Source organism: Salmo salar, chromosome ssa14 (genome assembly GCF_905237065.1).
Source record: "Salmo salar chromosome ssa14, Ssal_v3.1, whole genome shotgun sequence".
NCBI lineage: Eukaryota > Metazoa > Chordata > Actinopteri > Salmoniformes > Salmonidae > Salmo > Salmo salar.
Genome location: NC_059455.1, coordinates 26,412,693 through 26,425,153, shown reverse-complemented (window position 1 = coordinate 26,425,153; position 12,461 = coordinate 26,412,693). Strand labels below are relative to the sequence as shown.

Genomic DNA, 12,461 nt, shown 5'->3' with positions numbered 1-12,461 from the left:
ATCACTAACATGTACTAAAAATTCTAAGAGCAACGTTCCTCAAATTATATTGTTGCTAGCAAATTATTCCTGAATTTCAGTGCTTTGCAATTTAATGTTGAGCTCCCAAGCAATGGGAAGACAGATATTTTCCAATCCTTTTACATTTTCATTAGTCATTCTTGTTATTATATGGGATGTTAGTTTTTGTTACATACATGTGTGCTATGTGATGGGTCCCCATTGTTTAACAAAGAGACCATTCAAACTCTCCAGTGGTCGCTACTGGATTCTCCCTCACTTACTACCTTCAAATACCCAACCCTTCTCAGACGACCAATGGCCAATCCCTCTTTTTCTGCTGAACCAATCAGAGAGAGGTATTGGTTAGGGGAGAGTGAGTCTAGATGTTGAAACAGGGTGTGGTCCTGAAACTAGGTGGGCGTTGTCACTATGTAGTGTGCTTGGCCTTGGGGGTTTAAATCTGAGTTAAATGAGTCCTATAGCTGTCCTCATCTCTCTTTCTGACTTAATCTGCCCTGGCTTTATGTGGCCTATTTCTAGACTGTCAAACATTTGAGGACTTCAAGGAAGAAACAAGTACTTTTTTTTCTTCAGTTAATCTCTCTTTGACTCTTCTGTTTTGCTGGGCCTAGTTCATTGTGAGCTCAGTGGTTGTGACTCTCTTGTATGTGTGCCTGAAGGACTGACGATTTGAGGAGAGTACTGAGGACAACTTGGCAGGTGAGTCTTGTGTTACCAGTGATGCTCAGTGTTATACTCCATCTAACACTGCTGTCCTATTTACTTTACTTCAAGTTTTTTACTCTTCTAACACACCCAAACTGTCAGGACAGGTTTTCCTCTTATCTGTAGGCCTTGTATTGAGACCCGTATAACTTGGTGGATATGATGACACTGTCCCATCTTTGTTGTGTGTGTAATTGGTTTTATTGCTATTGTATGGAAAGGACATAAACAGTAGTGTCCCACATTCTCTCACTCTCTGTCCTTAGTTTGCCGGCTCACCTCCAACCCATTCCATCTTCCTGTCATTTTTCTCAATCAACTCCTCATCCATTCCTATCTAGTGACCTCATACCACATACTGGCTGTTCAAACCGGTTCACCTCTCTGCCTCTGCCTCACCTGTTTGACTGTCTCTGTTATTCATTGAGAGAACACTTCATTGTCTCTAAGGAGTAGCTAAGGAAGTGTTAAATACTGCTGAACAAACACTTTGTAAAACTAATGCCATCTTGTATTAGCAGCTATATACAATTTAAAAAAAGGGTGTGCCTTTTTGTACATGTGTGTGTATAGTACGTATTTTATCATGTGTGTCTGTCTCTTCAGACCCCACTGTGTGCTAGTAGTAGTTTAAATGGACAGCTCGGCGCATTCAACATGTCGATACTCCTGTAGTGATGAAGTCAATCTCTCCTCTACTTTGAGCCAGGAGAGATTGACATGCATCTTTATTAATGTTCGCTCTCAATGTACATTTAAGGGCCAGCCGTGCAGTCCTGTTCTTGGCCAATTGTAAGTCCCTCTTTGTGGCACCTGACCACATGACTGAACAGTAGTCTAGGTGCGACAAAACTAGGGCCTGTAGGACCTGCCTTGTTGATCGTTCTTAAGCAGGCAGAGCAGAGATTTATTATGGACAGAGTTCTCCCCATCTTAGCTACTGTGGCATCAATATGTTTTGACCATGACAGTTTACAATCCAGGGTTTCTCCAAGCAGTTTAGTCTCCTCAACTTGCTCAATATCCACATTATTCATTACAAGGTTTAGGGTTTAGTGAATTATTTGTCCCAAATACAATGCTTTTAGTTTTAGAAATATTTTGTACTAACTTGTTTCTTGACACCCATTCTGAAACTGACTGCAGCTATTTAAGTGTTGCAGTGATTTCCCTTGCTGTGGTAGCTGACGTGTATAGTGTTAAGTCATCAGCATACATAGCGATCAGGCTTTACTCAGTGGTAGGTCATTAGTAAAGATTGAAAAAGGTAAGGGGCCTAGATCGCTGCCCTGGGGAATGCCTGACTCTACCTAGATTATGTTGGAGAGGCTTCCATTAAAGAACACCCTTGGTGTTCTGTTAGACAGGTAACTCTCGATCCACAATATAGCAGAAGTTTTCCCAGCAGCAGATTATGATCAATAATGTCAGCCACTGAAGTCTAACAAAACAGCTCACACCTTTTTATTATCAATTTCTTGTAGTCAATCATTAGTAATTTGTGTAAGTGCCCTTCCCTATAAGCGTTCAGAAAATGTGTTGTACTTTTTTTATTTTTTTACTGTGAAATGGCTTTGTATCTGGTCAAACACAACAACAAAAAAATCCCCAAAGGTTTACTAAGGGTTGGTAACAGGCTGATTAGTTCGCTGTTTGAGCTACTAAAGGGGGCTTTACTATTCTTGGGTAGTGGAATGACTTTAGCTTCCCTCCAGGCCTGAGGGCACACACCTTCCTGTAGACTTAGATTGAAGAGATGTCAAATAGGACTGGCAATATCATCCTCAGTAATTTTCCATCCAAGATGTCAGACCCCGGTGGCTTGTTATTATTGATAGACCAAAACATTTTCACCTCTTCCACACTCACATTTTAGAATGCAAAATTACAATGCTTGTCTTTCGTTATTTGGTCAGTTATGCATGAATGTGCCAGACTTACATTTTTTAACATTTTAGTCATTTAGCAGACGCTCTTATCCAGAGCGACTTACAGTATTGAATGCATACGTTTCATACATTTTTTTTTTTTCTTCTGTGCTGGCCCCCCGTGGGAATCGAACCCACAACCCTGGCGTTGCAAACACCATGCTCTGCCAACTGAGCTACAGGGAAGGCTTGTTTGCCATTCCTTTTGCCTCGTCCCTCTCAACCATAAAATGTTTCAATTCCTCATCAATCCACTGGAATTTATCAGTTTTTAGTCATTTTCTTAGTGGGTGCATGCTTATTAGTAAGTGAAATAATTCATTTCATAAACGTGTCCAGTGCAGTGTTTGGTTGCGCCTCATTACATACCACAGACCAGTAAATATGCTTTACATCTTCAGCATATGAATCACTACAGAACTTCTTGTATGACCCCTTAAACACTATATTAGGACCAGCCTTTGGAACTTTGGTTTTTCTAGATATGGCTACTATATTATTATCTCTACATCCTATGGATTTGGATACTGCTTTAGAGCATATTTCTGCAGCATTAGTTAAGATGTGATCAATACATGTGGATGATTTCATTCCTATGCTGTTTGTAAATACACTGGTCGATGCACTGGTTACAGTTTGAAGCTTTTTTGGGTGGGCAACTTGATGACAGCGAGTCAATATTTAGGTCGATATCACATACATTATCAAGCATTTCACACACATTATCCAGATACTGACTGTTAGCACTTGGTGGTCTATAGCAGTTTCCCACAATGGGCTTTAGGTGAGGCAGATGAACCTGTAGCCATATTACTTCAACAGCATTTGACATGAGATCTTCTCTAAGCTTTACAGGAATATGACTGAACATAAACGGCAACACCTCCCACCATTGGCATTCCTGCCTCTTCTGAAGATGTTGAAACCATGTATTGCTACCACTGTATCATCAAAGGTATTATATTATTTCAGTTCAGAGATAGTCAGTATATGAATGTTATGTTACTAGTTATCGATTTAATGAACATTGTTACTTAGGCTACATATGTTAATATGGGCCATTTGTTTTGCACTTTTCTGGGATTCTTGACAGCTCAACGACAACATGGTGGGGATTATCTGAGCAAGGCTTGGGTCACTGATAAATCATTGTCTGTATGTGAGAAGATGATTTTATTAGTTAAGTGGACAGTTTGTTTTTAGTTTGACTCGATGCTAAAGCCTATATAGTTGATGTATTATACAGTGCATTCAGAAAGTATTCAAACCTGTAATGCTTTCTTTAGGAGAAGTATCGGAGTCAGGCGCAGGACACAGGAATGAGTGCAAACAAAACGTGTTTACTCAAAACTATAATCAAACTTCTCCCACAGTAATAAAACATAGTTGGGAGAAACACCAACAACATCTTTACTTTTTCCACATTTTGTTACATTACAGCCTTATTCTGAAATGTATTAAATTGTTTTCCCCCTCATTATTTATTTATATATATATATATATATACACATACACACACTGGACACAAAAAATAAAGGGAACACTTAAACAACACAATGTAACTCCAAGTCAATCACACTTCTGTGAAATCAAACTGTCCACTTAGGAAGCAACACTGATTGACAATACATTTCACATGCTGTTGTGCAAATGGAATAGACAACAGGTGGAAATTATAGGCAATTAGCAAGACACCCCCAATAAAGGAGTGGTTCTGCAGGTGGTGACCACAGACCACTTCTGTTCCTATGCTTCCTGGCTGATGTTTTGGTCACTTTTGAATGCTGGTGGTGCTTTCACTCTAGTGGTAGCATGAGACGGAGTCTACAACCCACACAAGTGGCTCAGGTAGTGCAGCTCAGGTAGTGCAGCTCATCCAGGATGGCACATCAATGCGAGCTGTGGCAAGAAGGTTTGCTGTGTCTGTCAGCGTAGTGTCCAGAGCATGGAGGCGCTACCTGGAGACAGGCAAGTACATCAGGAGATGTGGAGGAGGCCGTAGGAGGGCAACAACCCAGCAGCAGGACCGCTACCTCCGCCTTTGTGCAAGGAGGAGCACTGCCAGAGCCCTGCAAAATGACCTCCAGCAGGCCACAAATGTGCATGTGTCTGCTCAAACGGTCAGAAATGGACTCCATGAGGGTGGTATGAGGGCCCGACGTCCACAGGTGGGGGTTGTGCTTACAGCCCAACACCGTGCAGGGCATTTGCCAGAGAACACCAAGATTGGCAAATTCGCCACTGGCGCCCTGTGCTCTTCACAGATGAAAGCAGGTTCACACTGAGCACATGTGACAGAGTCTGGAGACGCCGTAGAGAACGTTCTGCTGCCTGCAACATCCTCCAGCATGACCGGTTTGGCGGTGGGTCAGTCGTGGGGTGGCATTTCTTGGTGTGGGGTGGCATTTCACAGCCCTCCATGTGCTCGCCAGAGGTAGCCTGACTGCCTTTAGGTACCGAGATGAGATCCTCAGACCCCTTGTGAGACCATATGCTGGTGCGGTTGGCCCTGGGTTCCTCCTAATGCAAGACAATGCTAGACCTCATGTGGCTGGAGTGTGTCAGAAGTTCCTGCAAGAGGAAGGCATTGATGCTATGGACTGGCCCGCCCGTTCCCCAGACCTGACTCCAATTGAGCACATCTGGGACATCATGTCTCACTCCATCCACCAACACCACAGACTGTCCAGGAGTTGGTGGATGCTTTAGTCCAGGTCTGGGAGGAGATCCCTCAGGAGACCATCCGCCACCTCATCAGGAGCATGCCCAGGCGTTGTAGGGAGGTCTTACAGGCACGTGGAGGCCACACACACTACTGAGCCTCATTTTGACTTGTTTTAAGGACATTACATCAAAGTTGGATCAGCCTGTAGTGTGGTTTTCCACTTTCATTTTGAGTGTGACTCCAAATCCAGACCTCCATGGGTTGATAAATTGGATTCCCATTGATTATTTTTGTGATTTTGTTGTTAGCACATTCAACTATGTAAAGAAAAAAGTATTTAATAAGATTATTTCATTCATTCAGATCTAGGATGTGTTATTTTAGTCTTCCCTTTATTTTTTTGAGCAGTGTGTGTAATATATGAGAAAGCAAAAACGGGTTTAGACATTTTTTGCAAATGTACAAAAAAAACAAAAAAAAGGCAGCGATTACAGCCTCGCGTCTTCTTGGGTATGACGCTACAAGCTTTGCACACCTGTATTTGGGGAGTTTCTCCCATTCTTCTCTGCAGATCCCGAAGCCACTCCTGCGTTGTCTTGGCTGTGTGCTTAGGGTCTTGGCTGTGATGCTGCCGCCACCATATTTCACCGTTGGGATGGTGCCAGGTTTCCTCCAGACGTGATGCTTGGCATTCAGGCCAAATGGTTCAATCTTGGTTTCATCAGACCAGAGAATCTTGTTTCTCATGGTCTGAGAGTCATTTAGGTGCCTTTTGGCAAATTCCAAGTGGGCTATCATGTGCTTTTTACTGAGGAGTGGCTTCCGTCTGGCCAGCATCCCAGAGTCGCCTCTTCACTGTTGACGTTGAGACTGGTGTTTAGTGGGTACTATTTAATGAAGCTGCCAGTTGAGGACTTGTGAGGCATCTGTTTCTCAAACTAGACACTCAACTGTACTTGTCCTCTTGCTCAGTTGTGCACCGGGGCCTCCCACTCTTTCTATTCTGGTTAGAGCCAGTTTGCGCTGTTCTGTGAAGGGAGTAATACACAGCGTTGTACCAGATCTTCTGTTTCTTGGCAATTTCTCGCATGGAATAGCCTTCATTTCTCAGAACAAGAATAGACTGACGAGTTTCAGAAGAAAGTTCTTTGTTTCTGGTCATTTTGAGCCTGTAATCGAACCCACAAATGCTGATACTCAACTAGTCTAAAGAAGGCCAGTTTTCAGCTGTGCTAACATAATTTCAAAAGGGTTTTCTAATGATCAATGAGCCTTTTTAAAATGATAAACTTGGATTAGCTATCACAATGTGCCATTGGAACACAGGAGTGATGGTTGCTGATAATGGGCCTTTGTACGCCTATGTAGATATTTCATTCAAAATAAGCCCTTTCCAGCTACAATAGTCATTTACAACATTAACAATATCTACACTGTATTTATGATCAATTTGTTATTTTAATGGAGAAATGTAATTTTCTTTAAAAAATAAGGACATTTCTAAGTGACCCCAAACTTTTGAACAGTAGTGTATTTGAACCCAGGTCTGATTTTTATTTTTTTTATTTTTATATCCATGGCTGATAGTAGAGGTCGACCGATTATGCTTTTTTTCAACGCTGATACCGATTAGTGGAGGACCAAAAAAGCAGAGACCGATTAATCGGCCGATAATTTCTTTAAAAAAATATTTAAACTTTTTTTTTTGTAATAATGACAATTACAACAATACTGAATGAACACTTATTGTAACTTAATATAATACATCAATAAAATCAATTTAGCCTCAAATAAATAATGAAACATTTTCAATTTGGTTTAAATAATGCAAAACAAAGTGTTGGAGAAGAAAGTAAAAGTGCCATGTAAGAAAGCTAATGTTTAAGTGCCTTGCTCAGAACATGGGAACATATGAAAGCTAGTGGTTCCTTTTAACATGAGTCTTCAATATTCCCAGGTAAGAAGTTTTAGGTTGTTGTTATTATAGGACTATTTCTCTCTATACGATTTGTATTTCATATACCTTTGACCATTGGATGTTCTTATAGGCACTTTAGTATTGCCAGTGTAACAGTATAGCTTCCGTCCCTCTCCTCGGTCTACCTGGGCTCGAACCAGGAACACATCGACAACAGCCACCCTCGAAGCAGCGTTACCCATGCAGAGGAAGGGAAACAACTACTCCAAGTCTCAGAGCGAGTGACGTTTGAAACGCTTTTAGCGTGCACCCGGCTAACTAGCTAGCCATTTCACATCGGTTACACCAGCCTAATCTTGGGAGTTGATAGGCTTGAAGGGGTGGAACGTTCCAACAGGAATCTGTTCCAAAAAACGTAAAGTAAAAGGTTGCCAACCAACAACGCATACCAACCTAGCTAACTAGCTGCCGAATAGGCATTAACTCACCACGTAGCTTATTCTTAATGTTTGTCCATAGGCAGACAGACATTTTTCGGAATAAACGTGATGAGTGAAAAACGCAATGAAATAGACCACTCCCTACCCAGTATGTTATTCTGCCGCTATACAACTTTGTATGCGTTGTTTTTTGGAAACCTTGTTATTTCCGAAGTTTTTGGAATGGATTCCTGTTGGAACGTTCCACAAATTATACCCACCCAGGTTGAAGTCATAAACAGCGCAATGCTTGAAGGGCTGTTTAAATGAATGCTTACGAGCATGCTGCTGCCTACCACCGCTCAGATTGCTCTATCAAATCATAGACTTAATTATAATATAATAAACACACAAATACGAGCCTTAGGTCATTAATATGGTCGAATCTGGAAACTATCATCTCTAAAACCAAAGTGTTTTTCTTTCAGTGACATACGGAACCGTTTCGTATTTTATCTAACGGGTGGCTAAGTCTAAATATTCCTGTTAGGCATTGATGTTTATGGTTAGGTACATTGGTGCAACGACAGTACTTTTTTTGCAAATGTGCTTGTTAAATCAACACCCGTTTGTCGAAGTAGGCTGTGATTCAATGAAAGTTAACAGGCACCGCATCGATTATATGCAACGCAGGACACATTAGATAACTACACATGGTTGATGATATTACTAGTTTAACTAGTGATTATGTTAAGATTGATAGTTTTTTATAAGTCTAATGTTAGCTAGCAACTTACCTTTGCTTCTTGCTGCCCTCGCGTAACAGGTAGTCAGCTTGTTAATCCTTGTGGAGTGCAATGTAAGGCAGGTGGTTAGAGCGTTGGACTGGTAACCGAAGGTTGCAAAAACGAATCCCCCCTGAACAAGGCAGTTAACCCCCGTTTCTAGGCCGTCATTGTAAATAAGAATGTGTTCTTAATCTGACTTGCCAAGTTAAATAAAGGTGTAAAAAAAAAACGGCAAATCGGTGGCCGAAAAATACCGATTGTTATGAAAACTTGAAATCGGCCCTAATTACATTTACATTTAAGTCATTTAGCAGACGCTCTTATCCAGAGCGACTTACAAATTGGTGCATTCACCTTATGATATCCAGTGGAACAACCACTTTACAATAGTGCATCTAAATCTTTTAAGGGGGGGTTAGAAGGATTACTTTATCCTATCCTAGGTATTCCTTAAAGAGGTGGGGTTTCAGGTGTCTCCGGAAGGTGGTGATTGACTCCGCTGTCCTGGCGTCGTGAGGGAGCTTGTTCCACCATTGGGGTGCCAGAGCAGCGAACAGTTTTGACTGGGCTGAGCGGGAACTGTGCTTCCTCAGAGGTAGGGGGGCCAGCAGGCCAGTGGTGGATGAACGCAGTGCCCTTGTTTGGGTGTAGGGCCTGATCAGAGCCTGAAGGTATGGAGGTGCCGTTCCCTTCACAGCTCTGTAGGCAATCATTTACATTACATTTAAGTCATTTAGCAGACGCTCTTATCCAGAGCGACTTACAAAATGGTGCATTCACCTTATGATATCCAGTGGAACAACCACTTTACAATAGTGCATCTAAATCTTTTAAGGGGGGGGGGGGTTAGAAGGATTACTTTATCCTATCCTAGGTATTCCTTAAAGAATACCTATCAATCAATTACAATCACCATGGTCTTGTAATTAATCGATTAATCGGTCGACCTCTAGCTGATAGTGGAATATAACACTTGGCTATTATAGAAAAGTGACTGTAATATTACTAAGGCTACCTATGAATAATCCCAGTAGGATCTATTTGACATTGACTGACATACAGTACATGGCCAAACGAACTACAGTGCCCTCTGCAGCTGTTTTTATTGTTGTTAAGCATTTGTTTTGTTAGTCTATCAAAATCCCCTTATACTACCTACCGCATTGTGCCCTGGAGCAAGGCACTTTACCCCCTAACTGCTCCAGGGAAGCTGCTCTTCCGCAGCCCCTGTGCTGCTTCCAGCCTGTGATGTGTCATGTTGGGTATTATAATAATAATAATAATAAAATATATCTGTGCAAATGGACCAATAAAGCAAGTGTTGTATTGTTTTATCAGATAGTCAGTCATCAAAGCAGAGCCTCGTTCAGGTATACGATGGGCCTGTGCAGCTGTCTGTTTTAGTGTGGGAGGCAGTGTGGCAGTGCTTTGTTCATCAACTTCCGTCTCTATAGGTCTCAGTACACATTACTGCATCCCCTGTAGGCATAACCACATAACCTGCCATTATCACCACCAACTGTTGTTTTTCCCAGCAAATTGTATTTTGTCTGTATATTTCAGGTTTTTTTGATTGACTGACTGAATAAAGACGCCATCAAGATGCTGCGAGAAGTGGGATCCAATATTATGGTGTTTTATGAGTATGTATTGCAGAGAACAGGTGAGTGCTTCCGCATAAGTTGATATTTTTGTTCAAATTGTATTTTTATCAATTTGGTGACTTGCAGTTTGTACCATGCTGTTGGTGTACCTGTCTTGTCTCAAAAATATTGAATTGCTTGATTTCTTGTCCTCAGACCACCGGTTGTTGCACTACCCGTTGATGCGGACCCCCTTCCAGATGACCAGCATCCTGATGGGCTATGTGTTCTTCTCGCTGTACGCCGGGCCTCTGCTGATGGCCAACCGCAAGCCCTATAACCTCAAAACAGCCATGATCATCTATAACTTCAGCATGGTGTCCCTAAATACCTTCCTAGTCTATGAGGTGAGCAAAGCAGTTAATTATTCAGGAGAATGAAAGTTCTTAAAAGAGCCTTGTTGTGAAGACATTCTATACTGTAGTAAGACTTTTCCCAGCGTTTATGAATTGATGATGTGACAGCGAGTTCTGTGCTTTGCCTTTGCAGTTCCTGATGTCAGGATGGGCAACCACTTTTACCTGGAGATGTGACCTGTGTGACTACTCAAGCAACCCACAGGCTCTAAGGGTATTTCTGTCCTTTTTTTTCCTATGAGAGAATCTGTATTGCATCATGAAATGTATGTTTTACTTTACATTCAAATATGCATATGTGATTTATTTTTTTATTCTGTGCTGTTTATTGTCTGTACTTGTTTCTCCTTTTGTCAGATGGTTCAAGTGGCCTGGTGGTTTTTGTTCTCTAAATTCACCGAGCTTCTGGACACCGTAAGAATGATTTCTCTATCAGAACATCATGTTTGTGAATAAAATGTTTGATGCTAGCCTAAATCATTTAGATTTTGTACATATTCTGACTGCATCTTTCTCCGACACCCTTAGTAAAATACAAATGGAGATTTCTGAACAATGTTTGCTTTAAGTAACTTGAGCTCTTGTCTGATTTGCAGTTTTTCTTTGTGCTGCGTAAGAAACACAGCCAGATCACATTTCTACATGTCTTCCATCACTCCTTCATGCCCTTCACGTGGTGGTGGGGAATTACCATTGCTCCTGGTAAGCTTGACCTCTGAGCTCATCCCAATGCAGTGTGCTTACAGCTGGTCATGTAACCTGTTTAACATTAACTTTTGGGGGTTGTTAAATAAACTTTATCACCACAATGAATCTTCTGCAATTTTACAAGGGAATAAGAACACTAAACAAAATCCACTTAGTAACATTTATTTTGTTATCCCCCTGTGACTTAATTACTCTTGGATTATGTTTGTTTTAATACGGTCTTTGTCATTGTGAACCTCCAGCAGGGGGAATGAGCTCGTTCCATGCCATGGTCAACTGCTGTGTCCACATCATCATGTACACCTACTACGGCCTGTCCGCTGCCGGACCTCGCTTCCAAAAATACCTCTGGTGGAAGAAGTACATGACCGCAATCCAGCTGGTGGGTGTTATTTCTTAATGATGTACTATCGGAAGAAACTATGTTAAAGGGGAGCATTTGTGGGTAGCTTGGTGACTCCTGTGCAAACTTCACATTAAAATGTTCTCATCTTTCTTCCTTCTTTAGATCCAGTTTGTACTGATCTCACTTCACATCTCTCAGTACTACTTCATGGAGAAGTGTGACTTTCAGGTGCCCATGTTCATTCACCTTATATGGATGTACGGCACCTTCTTCTTCCTACTCTTCTCCAACTTCTGGATTCAGGCCTACGTGAAGGGGAAACGGCTGCCTACGGCAACCATGGAGAAGCTAAAGCAGAATGGCGTTATCAACGGCGACGTTACCGTGGTCATCAACAGCAAGCCGCTGGAGAATAGCAACGGGATAACAGCACATCGTGTCAACGGCCATAACCAACTAGGCAAAGTGAAGGAAGTCTAGTTTCGTCCTTTTGGAAGGGGAAACATAACTGTCTGAAGGAGCCTGCAATGCCAAAGATTCCAAAAAAGTATACTTAGCTACTGATCACTTTCCTCAAATGTATATTTTTATATTTATCTGCAGTTCGTGGGATATGAATGGCGTTATGAATTTGGCAGTTAGTCCCTACTTGCCACACTTTGTTAAATTGTGGGTGGTTGAGGGAACATGGTGTGATTTAACTGCACATCACCCTGTATGAAGGTGTGTCAGTCACTAATACCTCAAACCCAGGCTTGAAACGGCCAATGATAGTCCACCCATGGACTCTTCTGGTTGGTTGACTGAAACACACTTGTAAATAGTGTAGTTACTTTCAAAGAGGTGGTGTTTGTCACTGACCAACTTTTTTTTGCTGCTGTTTGTATATTTAACTTTTTGAAATAAAACCAATTAAGGCCGAGTCAGTCATTACTTTGAGGTACAAGACAGCAACTGTATC

At 41.6% G+C, this 12,461-nt stretch overlaps 1 protein-coding gene across 3 annotated transcripts; it reads left to right on the top strand.

Annotated features, from left to right (window-relative positions):
* The first annotated feature begins 434 nt into the window (after window positions 1-434).
* On the top strand, window positions 435-12,422 carry LOC106569200 (elongation of very long chain fatty acids protein 1). 3 transcript variants are annotated; one of them, XM_014140315.2, is made up of 9 exons: window positions 435-723; window positions 3,513-3,612; window positions 10,011-10,110; window positions 10,247-10,437; window positions 10,580-10,660; window positions 10,804-10,860; window positions 11,043-11,148; window positions 11,397-11,536; window positions 11,663-12,422. In XM_014140315.2, the coding sequence occupies exons 3-9, from the start codon at window positions 10,050-10,052 to the stop codon at window positions 11,978-11,980; spliced, it is 954 nt and encodes a 317-aa protein (XP_013995790.1). In that variant the 5' UTR covers window positions 435-723; window positions 3,513-3,612; window positions 10,011-10,049; the 3' UTR covers window positions 11,981-12,422. The 3 variants fall into 3 exon arrangements, with proteins under 3 accessions (XP_013995790.1, XP_013995788.1, XP_013995789.1); XM_014140313.2 differs by having other exon boundaries at window positions 3,505-3,612; XM_014140314.2 differs by lacking the exon at window positions 3,513-3,612 and having other exon boundaries at window positions 436-723.
* Window positions 12,423-12,461: the final 39 nt, after the last annotated feature.

What these genes read in the sequence shown, in the direction of transcription:
- LOC106569200 (XM_014140315.2), top strand. Translation starts at nt 10,050, where the DNA reads ATGCTGCGAGAAGTGGGATCCAATATTATGGTGTTTTATGAGTATGTA. An exon ending in GTATGTATTGCAGAGAACAG is followed by an intron (nt 10,111 to 10,246) that starts GTGAGTGCTTCC and finishes TCTTGTCCTCAG; the next exon opens with ACCACCGGTTGTTGCACTAC. An exon ending in TCACCGAGCTTCTGGACACC is followed by an intron (nt 10,861 to 11,042) that starts GTAAGAATGATT and finishes TCTGATTTGCAG; the next exon opens with TTTTTCTTTGTGCTGCGTAA.